General features: G+C 45.7%; 1 protein-coding gene across 1 annotated transcript in view; it reads right to left on the bottom strand.

Annotated features, from left to right (window-relative positions):
- Positions 1-15,028, bottom strand: part of DNAH9 (dynein, axonemal, heavy chain 9) — a 313,557-nt gene that overhangs the window by 273,775 nt on the left and 24,754 nt on the right. The window contains exons 7-12 of the mRNA XM_012653931.1: positions 13,639-13,806; positions 11,446-11,562; positions 8,020-8,170; positions 5,053-5,167; positions 2,656-2,724; positions 910-1,036 (exon numbers count right to left, since the gene is read on the bottom strand). Of these exons, the coding sequence (XP_012509385.1) occupies positions 910-1,036; positions 2,656-2,724; positions 5,053-5,167; positions 8,020-8,170; positions 11,446-11,562; positions 13,639-13,806 (747 nt within the window). The remainder of the gene's footprint in view (positions 1-909; positions 1,037-2,655; positions 2,725-5,052; positions 5,168-8,019; positions 8,171-11,445; positions 11,563-13,638; positions 13,807-15,028) is intronic.

Here is a 15,028-nt window from a genome sequence, read left to right as displayed (position 1 = left end):
AATTTTCTCAAAAGACTTTAATATGCCATTGGCTTGGTTTTCAGTTCTGTCTACAATGCATTCCTGGAGAACATGCCATCAAGGCAGAAGTAGGTGACTGCCTTTACCTCAATGTGGCCAATATATTTTTTTAAAACTGAGTGGTGTTTTTCCTGATATGGACTAACCTTTGGCTATCATTTTCTTCAGTATTAAGCTTTCCTTGGCTGCTATAGTCTATGCTGGTCTTCCGCCTTTCTGACTATCTAGAGCAGAGTTTCTCAATTGACATTTTTGGTCAAGTAACTGTTGTGGGGTGCTGTTCTGTGCATTGTAAGTTTAGCAACATTCCTAATATCTACCCACTAGATGCCTTTGGCACCCCTTCCCAGTTTATGAACAAGTGTTTCCAGGGGGACAAAATCACTCCCAATTGAGAACCACTAATCTAGAGTCTTATTTCCAAAGCTACTCCTGTTGGATGTATTAAATGCTATCTAATGAAGATAGAATTTTGCACGTTGAGGTTCTGGCTCCCACCTAACAGTGGGTTTCTTGAGGGCAGGAGCCAAGTCTTACATGTACTTGGTTGGCCCTCTGGTGTCTAGTAAACGGCCTTCATATGTAGTGAGTATTCAAGGAAGGGCCACTGGGCTATGTTTGGCACTAAATGGTCAGTGATACTTTGCAATATTTCCTGTTGTGTAAAATGAAAGCAAGTAAGTTGCACAACCTTAGAGAAAAATGTAGACATGGACAACTTAAGAAAACACTATACCCCAGGATTTACCCCTCAAGATAAATCCAGGGTGCAAATTCTTTTGAACACCTTTTGCATATTCTTATAAAAAGCTTTTGTGCCTTTAAAATCAGCAGAGTTAAAGTGAACTCTTCAGGAACCCAAACAGCAGCTACTGCCACCTGACTGACCTGTGGGTTAAAGTTGACAGTGATCTGCCTTGTCTCTGGGTCACGTTTCAGCAGTGGTTGGGAAAGATTGTACTGTGACTTCTCTGATACCGTCTGACACCAGTCCTCATAAAGTCTTGTCTCATACCTGCAAGGATCAAAGACAACAGCCACCTCATAAGCACCCTCCCAGGCCTCCAGTGCCTGGTCATGATCTATAACATGAACTGAAGAAGTTATTAGTCATCGACCTGGCCAGGCTGTGGGAGCTCCGGCAGGTAACCACTACTTTCTAAAGGTGGCCTAGCTTAAACCAGAGGAGAGTAGAAAGAGAGACTGCATGGGGTCTTTTGGGGGCATAAGGGAAGTCGTGACTATTCTTGGTAGATGTTGGAAGAAGTGACTGGGGAAGATTTGCTCTCACGCTAATCTTCACGCAGCCCGTGCGTGGTCATTGACCATTCAGCCATTACACACTGACTGAGCGCCTACCATGTGCTGGGCTCGGAGGATAAAAGCATGAATGGATATCTCATGGTAAAAGTAGCTGATGGTGGGGATCTCAGACAAACAGATCGTCGTAAAACAATGCAGCAAGCGCAATCTTAAAGAAATGTACGGGGCACTAGGCATGTAATGGCAGAGGTGGGGGGGGGGTGGAAGACGACAAGGAGACCATCAGGGCAGGTGTCATAAGAGAGGTGATGGAGTGATACTTGACTGAGTCTCCGAGGATGAGCAGAGCTTGGTTGGTGAAGAGGGAGGGAGCATTCCCGGCAGAAGCAAGGGCATGGCAAAAGGTAGAGGTGAGAAACGGCATGACGCGCTAGGAGCAAGGACTAGAGATAGTGTCTGCGGCTGGAGTGGCAAGGGGGAGGCAAAGGCCACCTCGGGGAGAGCTTTCCATGTCACATTAAGGAGACGAGAGGGACCGCAGAAAGGTCTCCCAGCTGGTGGGGGGAGCAGTGGCGTTACTGGATTGGTGATGGTGTGAGCACTGAGGGGCCCAGACCTGGAGGCAGGGAGGCCTATGAGGAAGCTGCCGCAGCAGCTCAGACCAGAGAGGTTCCAGGCTCTTGTCAAGACGCTGGTGGTGGAGAGAACAAGGAGTGGATGGACTTGAAGCTATTTGGAAGGGAAAAGGGGTGGAGCATGGGGTGCTCCTGGCAAGTGGAGGTGCCACCAACTGATTTGTGTAAAGCAATGCTAAGCATAGTCGTAAGCACAACCATAATGTTCCCTACCCTTCTCTCCTGAATCAGGAGAGAGAGCAAATGGCAGAGGGAGAGGGCAAGCCCACGGCTGCTTCTAGACCCTGCGGCCCCGAAAGACTCTGCTTGGAAGCAAGAGCAGCTATAAGCTCATATAAAATTTTCATTCTTATGATTTCTCCATAGATACAGGAAGTATTTTTAAAACTTATTTTCTCTTTGTGCAGCACGAACTGTTGCTTTCTGCTTAGTGAACAGCCAATGCGATTTCCCAGGACTCCGATGTTGGGGTGCCATAAGTAGCACCCCATTTCTCCTAGCTCATACACACAGCAAAACTACATTGGGAAGGTATTTGTTTCTAGACTAGAGCTGCATTCCCCGGAGACCTTGTGTTTGCAACCCAGAAATATTGTATTCACAAATATCATGGTTATAACATACAACACAGAGTGACATTTCAGAGCCACTGAGGAAGCTGCACAAACTCAGAACTGCAAAAGGCATCATGGAGGCTATGCAACTGCAGAACAGTACAGTCCCAGAGGCTGCTTACTTTTCCAGCAATGAGAGCATGTCTTCATATTTTTGTATCATTCGCCTTCCTTCGGCAGATTCCATGCAACTATCCGTACAAAAGAAAAGAATGACATAGAATTAGAAGAAATCAAAATAATTATCTGAGGAACAAAATGCAACCTATAATAAAGAGAGTGAATAGCTTCTTGGATTGGTGTTTCTTAATGCACCTAAAAGAGCCTGCATTCTTCCTCCCGAACATCCTCCTCTGGCCACTAGAGGTCATCTGCACTTCCTAAAACGCAGGCGGCCCCACAGGTGAGAGAGATCTCATAACCTTTTTATGGCTCCACCAACCCCTCACCTAGCTGTACCAGTCATGCCCAAGGTAAATGAGGGCCTTCAAAGATCAGGATAAAAAGGAATTTGAAATATTAAAGAAAAATTCTAGATAATATAGTTTTCTGTATTTAATAAAAAAAAAAACTATTAATTTATGTAGAGTCATGTTCCACATAATGACGTTTCAATCAATGGACCATGTATATGACAGTAGTCCCATAAGATTACAATGCAGCTGAACAACTCTACTGCCTAGTGACGTCACAGCCATCATAACATCATGACCATCACCTCCAGCACAATCACAAGCTGTACAGCCTAGGAGCAATAAGCTGTACTGTATAGCCTAGGGGTGCAGTCGGCTACATCATCTGGGTTTGTATCAGTGCACTCTATGATGTTAACACAATGCAATTGCCTTCGATGCCTTTCTCAGAACATATCTCTGTCTTAAGAGATGCATGACTGCATATGACATTATACACCTACGTATATATGTATACAAATATATATATATATACCAATGCATATATGCACATACATATATATAAAGATATTTTCCCTTCTCTGAAATTCATCTAGGATATGTGATCAGAAACACCTCCACTCCTCCACTCCTTGACACATTTATATGAGAGTCCCTTCCACCTCTCACCCCCAAATGTGTGCACATGCAATGCACATACACATACATGCAAATGCACGTGTGCACGCACACACTCAGAGGCTTCCTCAGGAATGCTGGGGAGCACAGAGGACCGTGAGCAGAGTCTGGCCCGAGGCACTGCTACCCACAGTTGTGTCCCCTGGTTTTGACACTTGCTCCAACACTAAATGAGGGTCCAGCTCCTGGGAAAATAGGCGAAGTATCTTTAATTTTCAGAAACCCTCACGCTAACTGTGTGGAGGTCTGTTTTTGTTTGTCCTGCCAGCAAAATGAAGCAGCTTATTGCAAAGATTCTTTAAAATCCATTTGCTCTTTAAACCGACACAGGCTTTCTCCACCAGATCCCTGGAGCTTTCCACGTAAGCCCTCACGCCTGCAGAGAAAACACTGGATTTGCTGGCATTTTCTTCCCCAGTCGCTTAGCTTGGTTCCTTTTGTGATGAATGGGCAGACGCGTCTGCGACACAGCAATGGAAAGTGCTTCAGACCGATGGGCTCTCTCTCCTCACAAGCTGTGGCATTTCCACAAGCCCCACGACCCCTAGATCTCAGTATCTGGAAAAGAACGAGGCCGGAGCAGAGCAGGCTTCTCGCATGGGGCCCGTCTCCTCATGGGTTAGGGAAGTCACAGGGACAAGTGCAGTGGAAGGCACTAACTCCAAAAAGTCCAAGATTCCAATGACCAAACTCCAGTTGTTTCTGCTGTGTTTTCCAAAACTGGGTGTTTTCAACACGGCTAAGTCTTTTAGAAAGAGGAGTCAGAGAAAGACTGCTCTTCCTTAGGCAGCATCCTAAACAGACAGTGCGAACAGCTCTTCTTGCTCACTCTGAGCGGCTGAGAAGCCTCTAACTCTCTCGGCTTCTGGACTCAGTCGTGCAGCAAGCCAACAGTTTCCAAACCTGGTCACCATGGGAACCACAGGGAGAGGTTGTTGAAGAAGGAGATTCACAGCCCAGATTCGGATTCAGCAGGTGACAGTGAGGCCCCGGAACCTGCGTCTTTGACAAGTGCCCCAGGGTGGTCCTAACACACACGGGGTCCTCACACCGTACTCTGGGAAACACCGGGCTTCGTTATTTTCCAGCGGCCTCAGCAGCAAAGAGACATTATGTGAGAGGGAGCACTGTGAAGGACCCCACAGAGCTTGGCATCCCTGACTCATCTTCCTCCAGAAACGAATCCCACAGAGCCACAGGAGCCAGCCTGTGTCCTGCCAGGCCCCCCCGAACACCAAGGGATCTGCTCAGTGGCCCCGGCGTATCCGTGGTGCTTGGCCCGTCGGTGTCTGGTCTCCTGCTGGAAGCGGAAAGACACGAAGACGATTTTCAGGCCCCGTGTAAGTGAGCTGCGTGTCTACAGCACTCAGGATCCAGACAGGAACAGCAGCCTGAAACAGACCTGCCTCCCGGGAACCAGATACTCACGGGTGTGTGATGCGTCTGAAGTTGCCAAAGGGACCCTGGATGCGCTGCCTCAGCTCCTGCGTCCAGCGGAGGCCCCCAGCCACGGCCGGCATGTTCTTGTGCACCGGGGAGAAGCCTGGGGACACGGCACAACCAGACTGAAGCCAGGCTGGAGTCCCCAGCCCTCTCCGCCCTAGGAACGCCTCCTGCCAGTTTCTCCACTTCTGTCTCATCTACCTCCTGACTAAAGTCACCCCAGGCTCACGCTGAGGAGTTCCTGGGAAGTTCTGCTGAACAGGACGGAAGAGTGGCCCTGAGAAAAACAGAAACACATCAAGGGACCTGGGCCCCCCGCCTGAGCCATTCTGGTAATGAGTGTGGGCAGGGCCCAGTCATGGATATTTTTAAAAGCTTTCAAGATGATTCTAATTGTACAGTCGGAACTGAGAAATACTGTCTTATACAGGCAACTTATTCTCTCTGTGCCTCAGTTTTCTCTTCTATAAAATGGGTTAATCTTTCTTGCTTATTTAACTTCCAAGGTTCCAATGAGAATTCCATGAGGCTATGAATAAGAAAGGCCATGTGGATTATGGAGCACTTGGCCCGGGTGAGTGCAGCCTAGATATTTTTACTGTACTTCATACGTTGGGTTCATTTACTTATAATCAGTTGTCAAGATTTAACAAATGTGAGAATTCATTTTTTTTAAAAAATCTCATTTTGAGCTTCTCTGGTAACATTAGAAGATTGGCAAAAATCAGCTGGCATTTGCAACTAGCCACTGTAGCTCAAGAGTGGCCACTTCCTTTTTCCCACCATGGGCTCTACCATTCCCCGGGGTCACGTGCTCAGCCCAGGTCCATTATTTTCATTTCCTGCTTATCCTCTGTGACAGGCAAATTCTAAGGTGACCCCCAAGGACCCTCACCCATGCATAATCCTCCCCCCTGTAGTGTGGGTGGGGCTTGGACATGATGGGATCTCACTCCTGTGGTCATGTTATGTCCTATGGCAGAAGGGAGAGGGTTGTGGGTGGGCCTGACCTAATCAGGTGAGCCCTTTAAAAGCAGAATGTCTTCTCCAGCTCGTGGAAGAAGAGGAAGGCAGAGATCTGAGGCATGAGAGGATCTAATGTGCTGTTGCTTGCTTGAAGATGGAGGCGGCTCTGTGGCAAGGAATGCAGGTGGCTTCTAGTTGCTGACTGTGGCCCTATCTGACAGCCGGCAGGAAATGGGGACCTCATTGCTACCATCTCAAGGAACTGGATTCTACCAACAGAATAGAGCTTTGCCCCAGACCCCCAGATGCAACGTCAGCATGGCCAACACCTCAATTTTAGCCTTGGGATGCTCTGAGTGGAGAACCCAAAACACCATGCAGGACTTAGGGCCTATAGAACTGTGAGCTGAAAGATGGGTGTCATTATAAGGTACCAAGGTTGCAGCCACTTGTTAAGAAGCAACAGAAAACCAATTCAGCCTCTGAAGGCATTTAAATTTTCAAACTCCTTATTTGATTGTAAGAAGTCATGAGGATAGAGGCTGAGCACTATGGCTCATGCCTGTAATCCCAGCACTTTGGGAGGCTGAGGTAGGAGGATCCCTTGAGGCCAGAAGTTTGAGACCAGCCTGGGCAACACAGCAAGATGCCATCTCTACAAAAAATTTTAAAAAAATAGCTGGACATGGTGGCACACGCCTGAAGTCCTAACTACTTGAGATGCTGAGGTGGGAGGATCGCTTGAGCCTAGGAGTTCGAGGTTGTTGTGAGCTATGATTGCACCACTGCCCTCCAGCCTGGGTGACAGAGTAAGACCCTGTCTCAAAGAAAAAATGAAAAGGAAAAAGAGAAAAAAAAAAAAAAAAGAAGAAGAAGTCATGAGGATAATCCCACAAAAAGCTGAGTGATGACAGATCTTCTGGGAATGACTTTCTAAGTGTTGGCAATTCCTAATGACCTCACCCTGAAACTCATTTGTAAGCATAGCGGTCCTGTGACTCAGCTACTTAAAAACATTTGATAACTTCCCCTTGCCTGAATAATGAAGTCCAAATCCCTTAACACGGCCTCAGAGCACCTCACAAGCTGACCCTGAACTCCGTGGCTGACTTGATGTCCCTCAGTGCTCCTTGTTTCACTGCAGGCAGCCCCGACCCGCACCTCCACATCCTCTTGTGTCTTTGCTTTGGGGGCCTTTGCCTCCCCTCCTTTCCTGTTAATCTCCCAACTTTCAGGACTCAGATTCAGACCACCTTCTCCATAAACACAGGCTCGAATCTCCCAGCCACCTGCATCTTACTTTGTTACCTTTCCTTATAACTCAAGCCCGGTACTACTCACATTCTATGAACAACCACCTTTTAGGATTAATTATTTTATTCTTTACCCCAACCTGCCGCTGTATACAGTGCCCACGAGCATGCCTTGCATACAGCAAGGACTCAAGAAATGTTTCTAAAACTTAAATGAACCTGTGTTTTGACTTTCAAACAAATAAGTCAGGGCATCTAAGCATTGTAATAAAAATGGAGACATCACGCAGTGGCACGGTACTGCCCTTGGGCAGGCTCCTGGGGCTCCTCCCACCAGAAGCACGATTACTACGGCACTGAAGGGATAAGGAACTTTCCCTTCAATGTGAAAATCTACGGTGGAATTGAGGTATGTTGACGATTAGTCAGTGTGGCGACAGTGATCAAGGGTCAACTCATACATTATGCCAAAGTCTCAATTGACCAGAGGTGGTCCACACTGCACCCTTCTAGGTCAGCCTGCCAATCTCAGCCCCAGATACAGGGAAATCCACAGTTCAGTGAACTCTACAATCACCCAATACGGTCTGGAATTTCAAGCAAGAAGGTTGTGCTTGCTCTTCTTGGAGAATGTTATAGACCCACTGATGGACATTTAACAAACTTAATATGGGTGAGTTTCTTCTTCCCAGTAACAGAGCTTCCCCATCAAAATCTCCTGCAACAAGCCTACCAAGTTCTATCTCCTCCTGGACATGCTGACTGTAGATCATCCTCACCGCATCCAGCTCTTTGCTGAACATTCGGAGAAGGACCAGGTATTTATCAGATGCATCCCTTGCTACCAGTGGTCTTTCGAGGAGGTTTCCTGCTATGTCCAGCAGCTATAGAGAGGGCAGAGGTAAGAGAGAAAAGAAGTTACAGATTAAATCTTTCTATGATTACATAGATCTTGTTTCCTGGTTTTTACTTTGTATGCCAGCCAATGTAATAGAGCGGGGCTGGACAGGTGATCATTAATATGTGGATATTCACAGTCTTTCCCCTCTCCTCTGCTTCTAAAGGAGGACTCCTGCCTGCTGGGCTACCTACCAGCTCTCTTTTGTTGCAAAAATCTGGACAAAGAGTAAAACAAACAGAAAACTAGGATGGTAGAAAGGTTAAGTTGAGCTACACAATAAAAACCTAAAACAGAAGGAAGGTGATGATGGAAAAGAAAAGGAAGACGCTAAGTGGGCTGGCTGTCGGGGAAATTTGGAGGGCTAAGCTTTGAGAGTGGGAATAAGAGAAATGTTTCAGGGAGCAGTTGCCCTGAGAATGGCAGTGGTGCTGGGGATAGTCCGAAGATGTTCTCCTGTGCATTAAACTGCTCCACACCCTTGGTGTTGTTTCCTGGAGCAGCAGAATCGAGCCATGAAATGCTGTTAATTACTTTTTGGTTCCTGGATTGTGTTTCTTTGATTGTGATGCTGCCCTGAGACGAGCCCATATAGGACTCCAGTCACATTTAGAATATACTAGTACACTGCATCTGAACTTGCCTTCCATTATAACTTCTCATCTCCACTTTGTGTTTCAAGTCAGGTGTTGACAGAGTACAGCAGTGGACGTCTAAACCTGGCCAAACCTGGCCCATGGCCTTAGTGTACAGTTTTTACATTTTCAAAAAGGAGGTTTTTTAAAAAAAAAAAAAAGAAGAATATATGATAGAGAACATATGTGCCCACAGTCTAAAATATTTATCATCTGGTCTTTTGAAGAAATAAGTTTTCCAATGCTTGCTTTAAGTACAAGAGACACAATATAAAGTGATATCCACATATCCTAAACCCAGAAGCCGAGTGGACCCCATTTGTCTAAGACCTCATGCTCTTTCTTCTACCACCTCGTTTCACATTGGGCCATTTTGCTTCATGACATTCAAAGCCTGGAGAAAGGGCAAGCTCCAGGGGCTGGTGGCATGGACTCAGAACTTAGATGGCTCTGAGAAGTCCTGGGTCTTCAGGGAATGTCATGGGGAATTGTCCAGGGCAGAGAAGAGCCACATATAGGTCCTATTCAGATGTTTTCCAGGTCCAACAGTTTGGCCAGGTTTCTTTAATGACTCCAAAGACTCTCTAAACATGCTAAGAGCCTTCCGTTGAAGGCTCTAGAACCTCCCTCTTGCCCACAAAATGATCACCCAGATCTCTGGAGTAGAAAGTAGCTCTGGCTTGATGGATGCACAGGCAGTGGGTCTCCACTGAGTTCTGCATCTGTCTCCACTTCCTGTTGGGAAGGTACAGACATGTGCACCAAGTGACCACTGTGGCCAGCCTGCATCCTCTGACTCCAGGTCTCTGACCTGGATGTGCCCTGTCTGTTCATGTCCACCGAGGGCACACCTGGTAGTGGGACCATCTAACAGCAGCAACAGAGGATCCAGAGTCAGGTGGTCTCTCTGGCTCTACTCCTCAACCTGAAAGAGAACTTCTTTGCATGAACTTATATGCATTGGAGCTTTTGCTTTGGCTGAAGGAAGAAGGAGGGGCTTTGGTTTCTTGGTGGTGAGATGACGAAAAAGAGAGAAACAAAGCAGGAGGAGAAGACTGGATGGTTCCCATGGGCTGGTTAGAAGCCCTGTTGAGAAGAGGAGTCAGGGTCAGAATATAAAGAATCTGATTTTGTGAGAGCCCTTTGAGACTCTGGGAACAAGCAGTGCTGCTTTGGGGACCAGACACAAAGTTGGAAAGGTCTCCCTCTACTTCTGCCCAGAACCCTACTCCACCATAAAATTTCAAGGACTGGAATTTTTGGAACCCAGAGAGAAATGCCCTTGGGCACAAACACAGACATTTTCATGGTGGGAATTGTCAGAAGAGCAATGGTAAGACTCCTTCAAGCACCTTCCTGGGTGGATGAAATTTCCAAGGGAGGCTGTAGACATGTAGTAAAGATGCACAATGATTCCAAAGACAGAGCTACTTGAGAATACATGTGAGGCTTCCTTTGAAGACTCCTTGAAATCCCTGGTGCAGAGGGATTTACAGGATAGGTGAGGCTCAGCTTCCTCAACACATGAATGGAGCTCCAGCTTCACAAGTTATCTGAGTGGTAGAGTCTCCACTAGCCATGACAGTTAATGGCATGTAGGATCATTCTGTAGATAAACTGTAAGCCCCTTCCTCAGAATTCAAAAGATTGGAAAGGGGAATCCCAAAAGTCTTCCTATATACAACAGCAGGTATTTATTATATGTAGCATATATATATACTTGATGATTGCTAATGAAGCCTGGCACATCGGGGTTACCCAATATTCTAGAATAGCGTGGATCCACCCATTCAGAGTTGAAGCCCCTTCTACAATTGTCCCACCACTCACAAAGTCTACATTTGGACATTTTTAGTGACTGGAAACTTAACTTCTTGTCCAGGAAGTCCATTTTGTCTCAAACAGCTTTGACAGAAATGTTTTTCCTCTATTGAACCAAAGTTTATTTCCTCGTAACTTCCACTGCTTAGAGAATGAGCCTCTTCGTAGCTTATAGAAGACCTATTGTACCCCACCAGGTCTCCGCGACTCAGCATTCTCAATTGTGCAGCCATATATCTACTCATCGTCCCAAGCAGTCCCCTCCATACTCTTTGTACTACCTGATCTGGGCAAGATAGGGCTCAGAGCGCAAGTCTTATTCTAGTCACTGATGCCTGAAACCTATCACCTCTTCTCTCGCAGGTTGATTCAACCTCGCAGCAGTGGTTCGCTGGCCACGGATTGCAGAGCTGTGGCTTCGGGATGGTGACTACAGTGGACTTTCTCACATTTAATGGTCACCCTATGGATAAAGGTGTGTCGCCTAAGAAGAGCATTACAGAAGAAACTCTCTTTAAAAGTAGTTTTATTCAGTCTTGTGCAATGTAAAGAAAAAAAAAGAAGAAGAAGAAAAAATAAAAGTAGTTTTACGTTGTCATGTTTTCAGAAAAGCATGTGCAATGAGCCTGAGAATCCCAATTCTGCACTTTCTTGCCCTAGGACACTCGTGTCCCTCTCCACCAGATTAATGAGTATAATTAATATTTTCAGGAACAACACAGTGGGAAGGGTTTCCCTACAGTCCTCTGATGCAGGTTGGGGGAGTATCCAGGACAGGGGTGGCTCCTACTCCACGTGTGCAAACCTTAAAAGCGTGCTCCAAACCAGGCGTATCGTCAAAAGCTTGGATAAAGATCGTCCCCAATCTTTGGTCAAGATCTTCCACTCTCCGGTTAAATTCGGAAATGCCATTTTCAAAGTCCTGAGGACACACCACATATGTATGTAAGAAAAACATGATTTTCTGAAAGCCAGTCCCACAATGCTCCTTGCTGCTAACCTTTGCACTTCAACTGGCTATACCAATAATTTAATTTTCTAAAATTCAGCATGGTATGACTTAGTTTTTAATCCATGTGGAGGGTGACTCTGTTATTGTAGCATTTTTACCTGGGGGCTCTGGGCAGAATGGTGAAGCAAATCAAATGTGAGGTTGGTGTCCCTTCAGCCCCTTCTGTGTGTCTTTCTTCCTCTTCCTGAAGGCCCTTCGATCTCACCCACAATACCAGCTCATAGTACCCCAAACACCATCTCAGCAGCAATAGCCCCTACAATGGGGCTACTCCAACATTACCCTTACTTTCCTTCCTAGGAAAGTAGTCCAAATCCTATTTTTTCAGTGTATTCAGACTAATCTAGCCATTAGCAGGAAAGTCAGCTAATTAAACTAATACAAACTATTTCTTCTGGATGATTAAGACAGGAACTAGCCATTGTTACTAAGGTTGCCAAATTTAGCAAATAAAAATACAGGGTACCCAGTTATACTTGAATTTCAGATAAACAGTGAATTTTTTTTTTAGTATGTTCAAACTATTGTAGTTTATCTGGCAACCCAAAGTGCATTTTCCTTCTTAGAACGTAGCAATTTCAGAGAAACTTTGTTAACTCAGATATCTAATTTGTGGAATTATTTGTTGTTATTGTTTTACAATAGTAATGCATATGCATATGAAAAAAGAAAACAAAAAAAAAGTAGAAAAACAGTATAGTTCTACTATCAAAACCCAGCCACATTGACATTATGGTACATTTCTTTGTAGTTTTTTCCCTGTGCACAGGATTTTTTTTGTTTTGTTTTATTACATGGTAGCAAACACATTGTATACAGCTTGCCTTTTAGCTCTGCAGCCCACTTCTTAATCCTACTTTTGACTAATGGAATTTTTAGAAAGAGGTAATCATCCTAGGTCTGGCCAATAAGATCTCCCCGATTTTAGTTCTGTCTAAAGTTGCACAGAGCAGATTCCTGTCCTGATTTCTCTCTCCTTTTCCATCACATACTCCTAAAATTCCTTCTCCAGTAATTCTGCCAGTCCCTTCTCAGGGAATGTCATTCTGTGTCTCCACACTGGCCCCTTTTCCTTTACTCATCCTAAGTACTCTGTGGGGAACTAGGTTCTGATCAGAAAAACTAGGCTGAGGCTTCACATCCCCCTCCCTCCCCAAGCTGGTAATAAAAACCTGTCCAGGTATACCTGGCTCTGCTGGAAGCTTACAACTTTCTTCTTCCAGTTTTACAAAGGTATAATTGACAAATAAAAACTGTATATATTTAAGATGTACAATGTGATGTTATAATATACGTATACATTGATCACCATAATCAAGCTAAGTAACATATCCATCACCTCACATAGTTACCATTTTCTTTTTTATTTTTATGGTGAGAATATTTAAGATCTACCCTCTTAGCAAATTTCAAGTGTACAACACAGTGTGCTTCAAATTGTTAAGTATGGTCACCATGACTTACATGAGATCTCCAGAACGTATTCATCGCGCACAACTGAAGCTCTGTACCCTTTCACCAGCACCCCCATTGCCCTGTCCCCTCCTGCCCTGGCAGCTGCCATTCTACTTGCTTCTGTGAATTTGACTATTTGAGATGCCTTGTGTAAATGAATCATGTAGCATTTGTCTTTCTGGGTCTGGCTTATTTCACTTAGCTTAAAACTTCTGAAGCCACAGGGTGGCCCAGCCCCACCGTCATCTCATACCCACCTCAGCATCTCTGAAACCCTGGGTATCATTGAAACCCGGGGTGTCATTAGTCCAGAGCAATTAGCAGCTGGAAAAGGCCCTCTCTCCCTGATATTTCTCCTGACACAAGGAATAATAATAATTTCTCCTGACACAAAGGATAATTAATAAAACCACTGGGATCACAAAGCCAAAGAAAATGCACAGGAAAAATGCAAGTAACTACCTAAACCCTATGGACAAGAGGCATGTGAGAAAGAGACAAAGCTTGCAATTCAGCCCTTTCAAGCCCTACCATGCTTTGGAGGTCCAGGCAGTCATCGGAGGACTCTGCGAAGACCCTGTACATCTCTTGAAATTCCTCGTACATTGTCTGGACCTGCTGGCTCAGGGCATTCCCTCGGAGGCCACTAAACTCCAGCTTTCCCAGTTTGTGGAAATCCAAGGCTGTCTTCAGAAGATCCTACGGGGACAGTTCACAAAAGGGTTAAAATAGTAATAATAATCATAACAACAGTGGATGGGAGAAGCTGGAAACCATATGGGGGTGGTAGTTGCTTAGGAAAATGTGAAGCCTGATTAGTTCTGTAACCTTATTATTAGATTGGGTTGGTAAAAATAACTCTTGGTTAAACCCAGTAACGAAGCAAAGAGAAAGTACAGACAAATACAATTCGCACAAACCAAAATAACTAAATAAATAAGTAAAATTTATGCTTCAGCTTCTCTCTGACTTTGTGATTTTTAATAAATAATAAAATATAACAATAACAAAACTATTTACATGATCGGTGCCTTTACCATTGATTTTTACAAAATAGTTCATTTCAAAGGGACCATGTTTTCTGGGTCTAGAATGACAGCTATCGTAGGGGATGTTGACAGGAAAGCGGATCCTCCAAATAGTCCCGAGGACAAGCCCAGGGGTGACACCAGCCTTCTTGGCGACTTCTTCTGTCGCGGAAAGAAATCCCCCGCAGAGCGCTCGTGCCTTGCCAGGCATGCACAGCATGCCACGCCCTGGTGCCAGCTGGGTGGAAGTGGACAGGTGCTGACCCACTCTGTGTTGGGTTTCTTCATCTGCGACAGGACAATAACAACACCCATGGCATGGTGGTGAGAGCTAAGCAAGTCAGCTCAGGCCTCGGATTTAGGCCAGTGCCAGGCACGTGGTAAATTCGCGGCACCAGTGTATTCCCGTCACAGATGTTGATGTGGCAGCGTTTCAGCTGTGCTTGGCATTAAATGACAGGTACACAACACGACCCGCAAGCCTTCAGGAGGAGCCCTTCCTGCGTCCATGGAAGCTGCTTCACCTCTGACAGGACAGGAGCCGCCTGAGCACGTCTAACAGGGCAGATTGAACTTACCCCTCATGAGTATCCGCCTAAAATCACAAAACCTCCAACCCAAGATGTGCTTCCCATCACGACTTCCAGTCTGTGTACATGCCCCTTGAACAGGAAACAGTAAGGTAAATGTTACCTTTGTGTCGTTTTAGCAAACATTTTGCGAAGGGCCTCTGGGAGGGGGTCCCCTACCCTGGAGGGTTGAAGGAGGTGCACTATGACACCGATGTTACAAAACCCCACAGGCCCTGCTACCACTGCAGGAAATTCCCCCTGCCATGGCCACGACTACGGCTGACCCATCAGGCTAGCACAGGCTGCCTGGCTCCTTTCTCT

Source organism: Propithecus coquereli, unplaced genomic scaffold (genome assembly GCF_000956105.1).
Source record: "Propithecus coquereli isolate 6110/MARCELLA unplaced genomic scaffold, Pcoq_1.0 Scaffold435, whole genome shotgun sequence".
Classification (NCBI taxonomy): Eukaryota; Metazoa; Chordata; class Mammalia; order Primates; family Indriidae; genus Propithecus; species Propithecus coquereli.
Note: the sequence above shows the minus strand (reverse complement) of the source record. Positions and strands in the feature narration are given on the sequence as shown.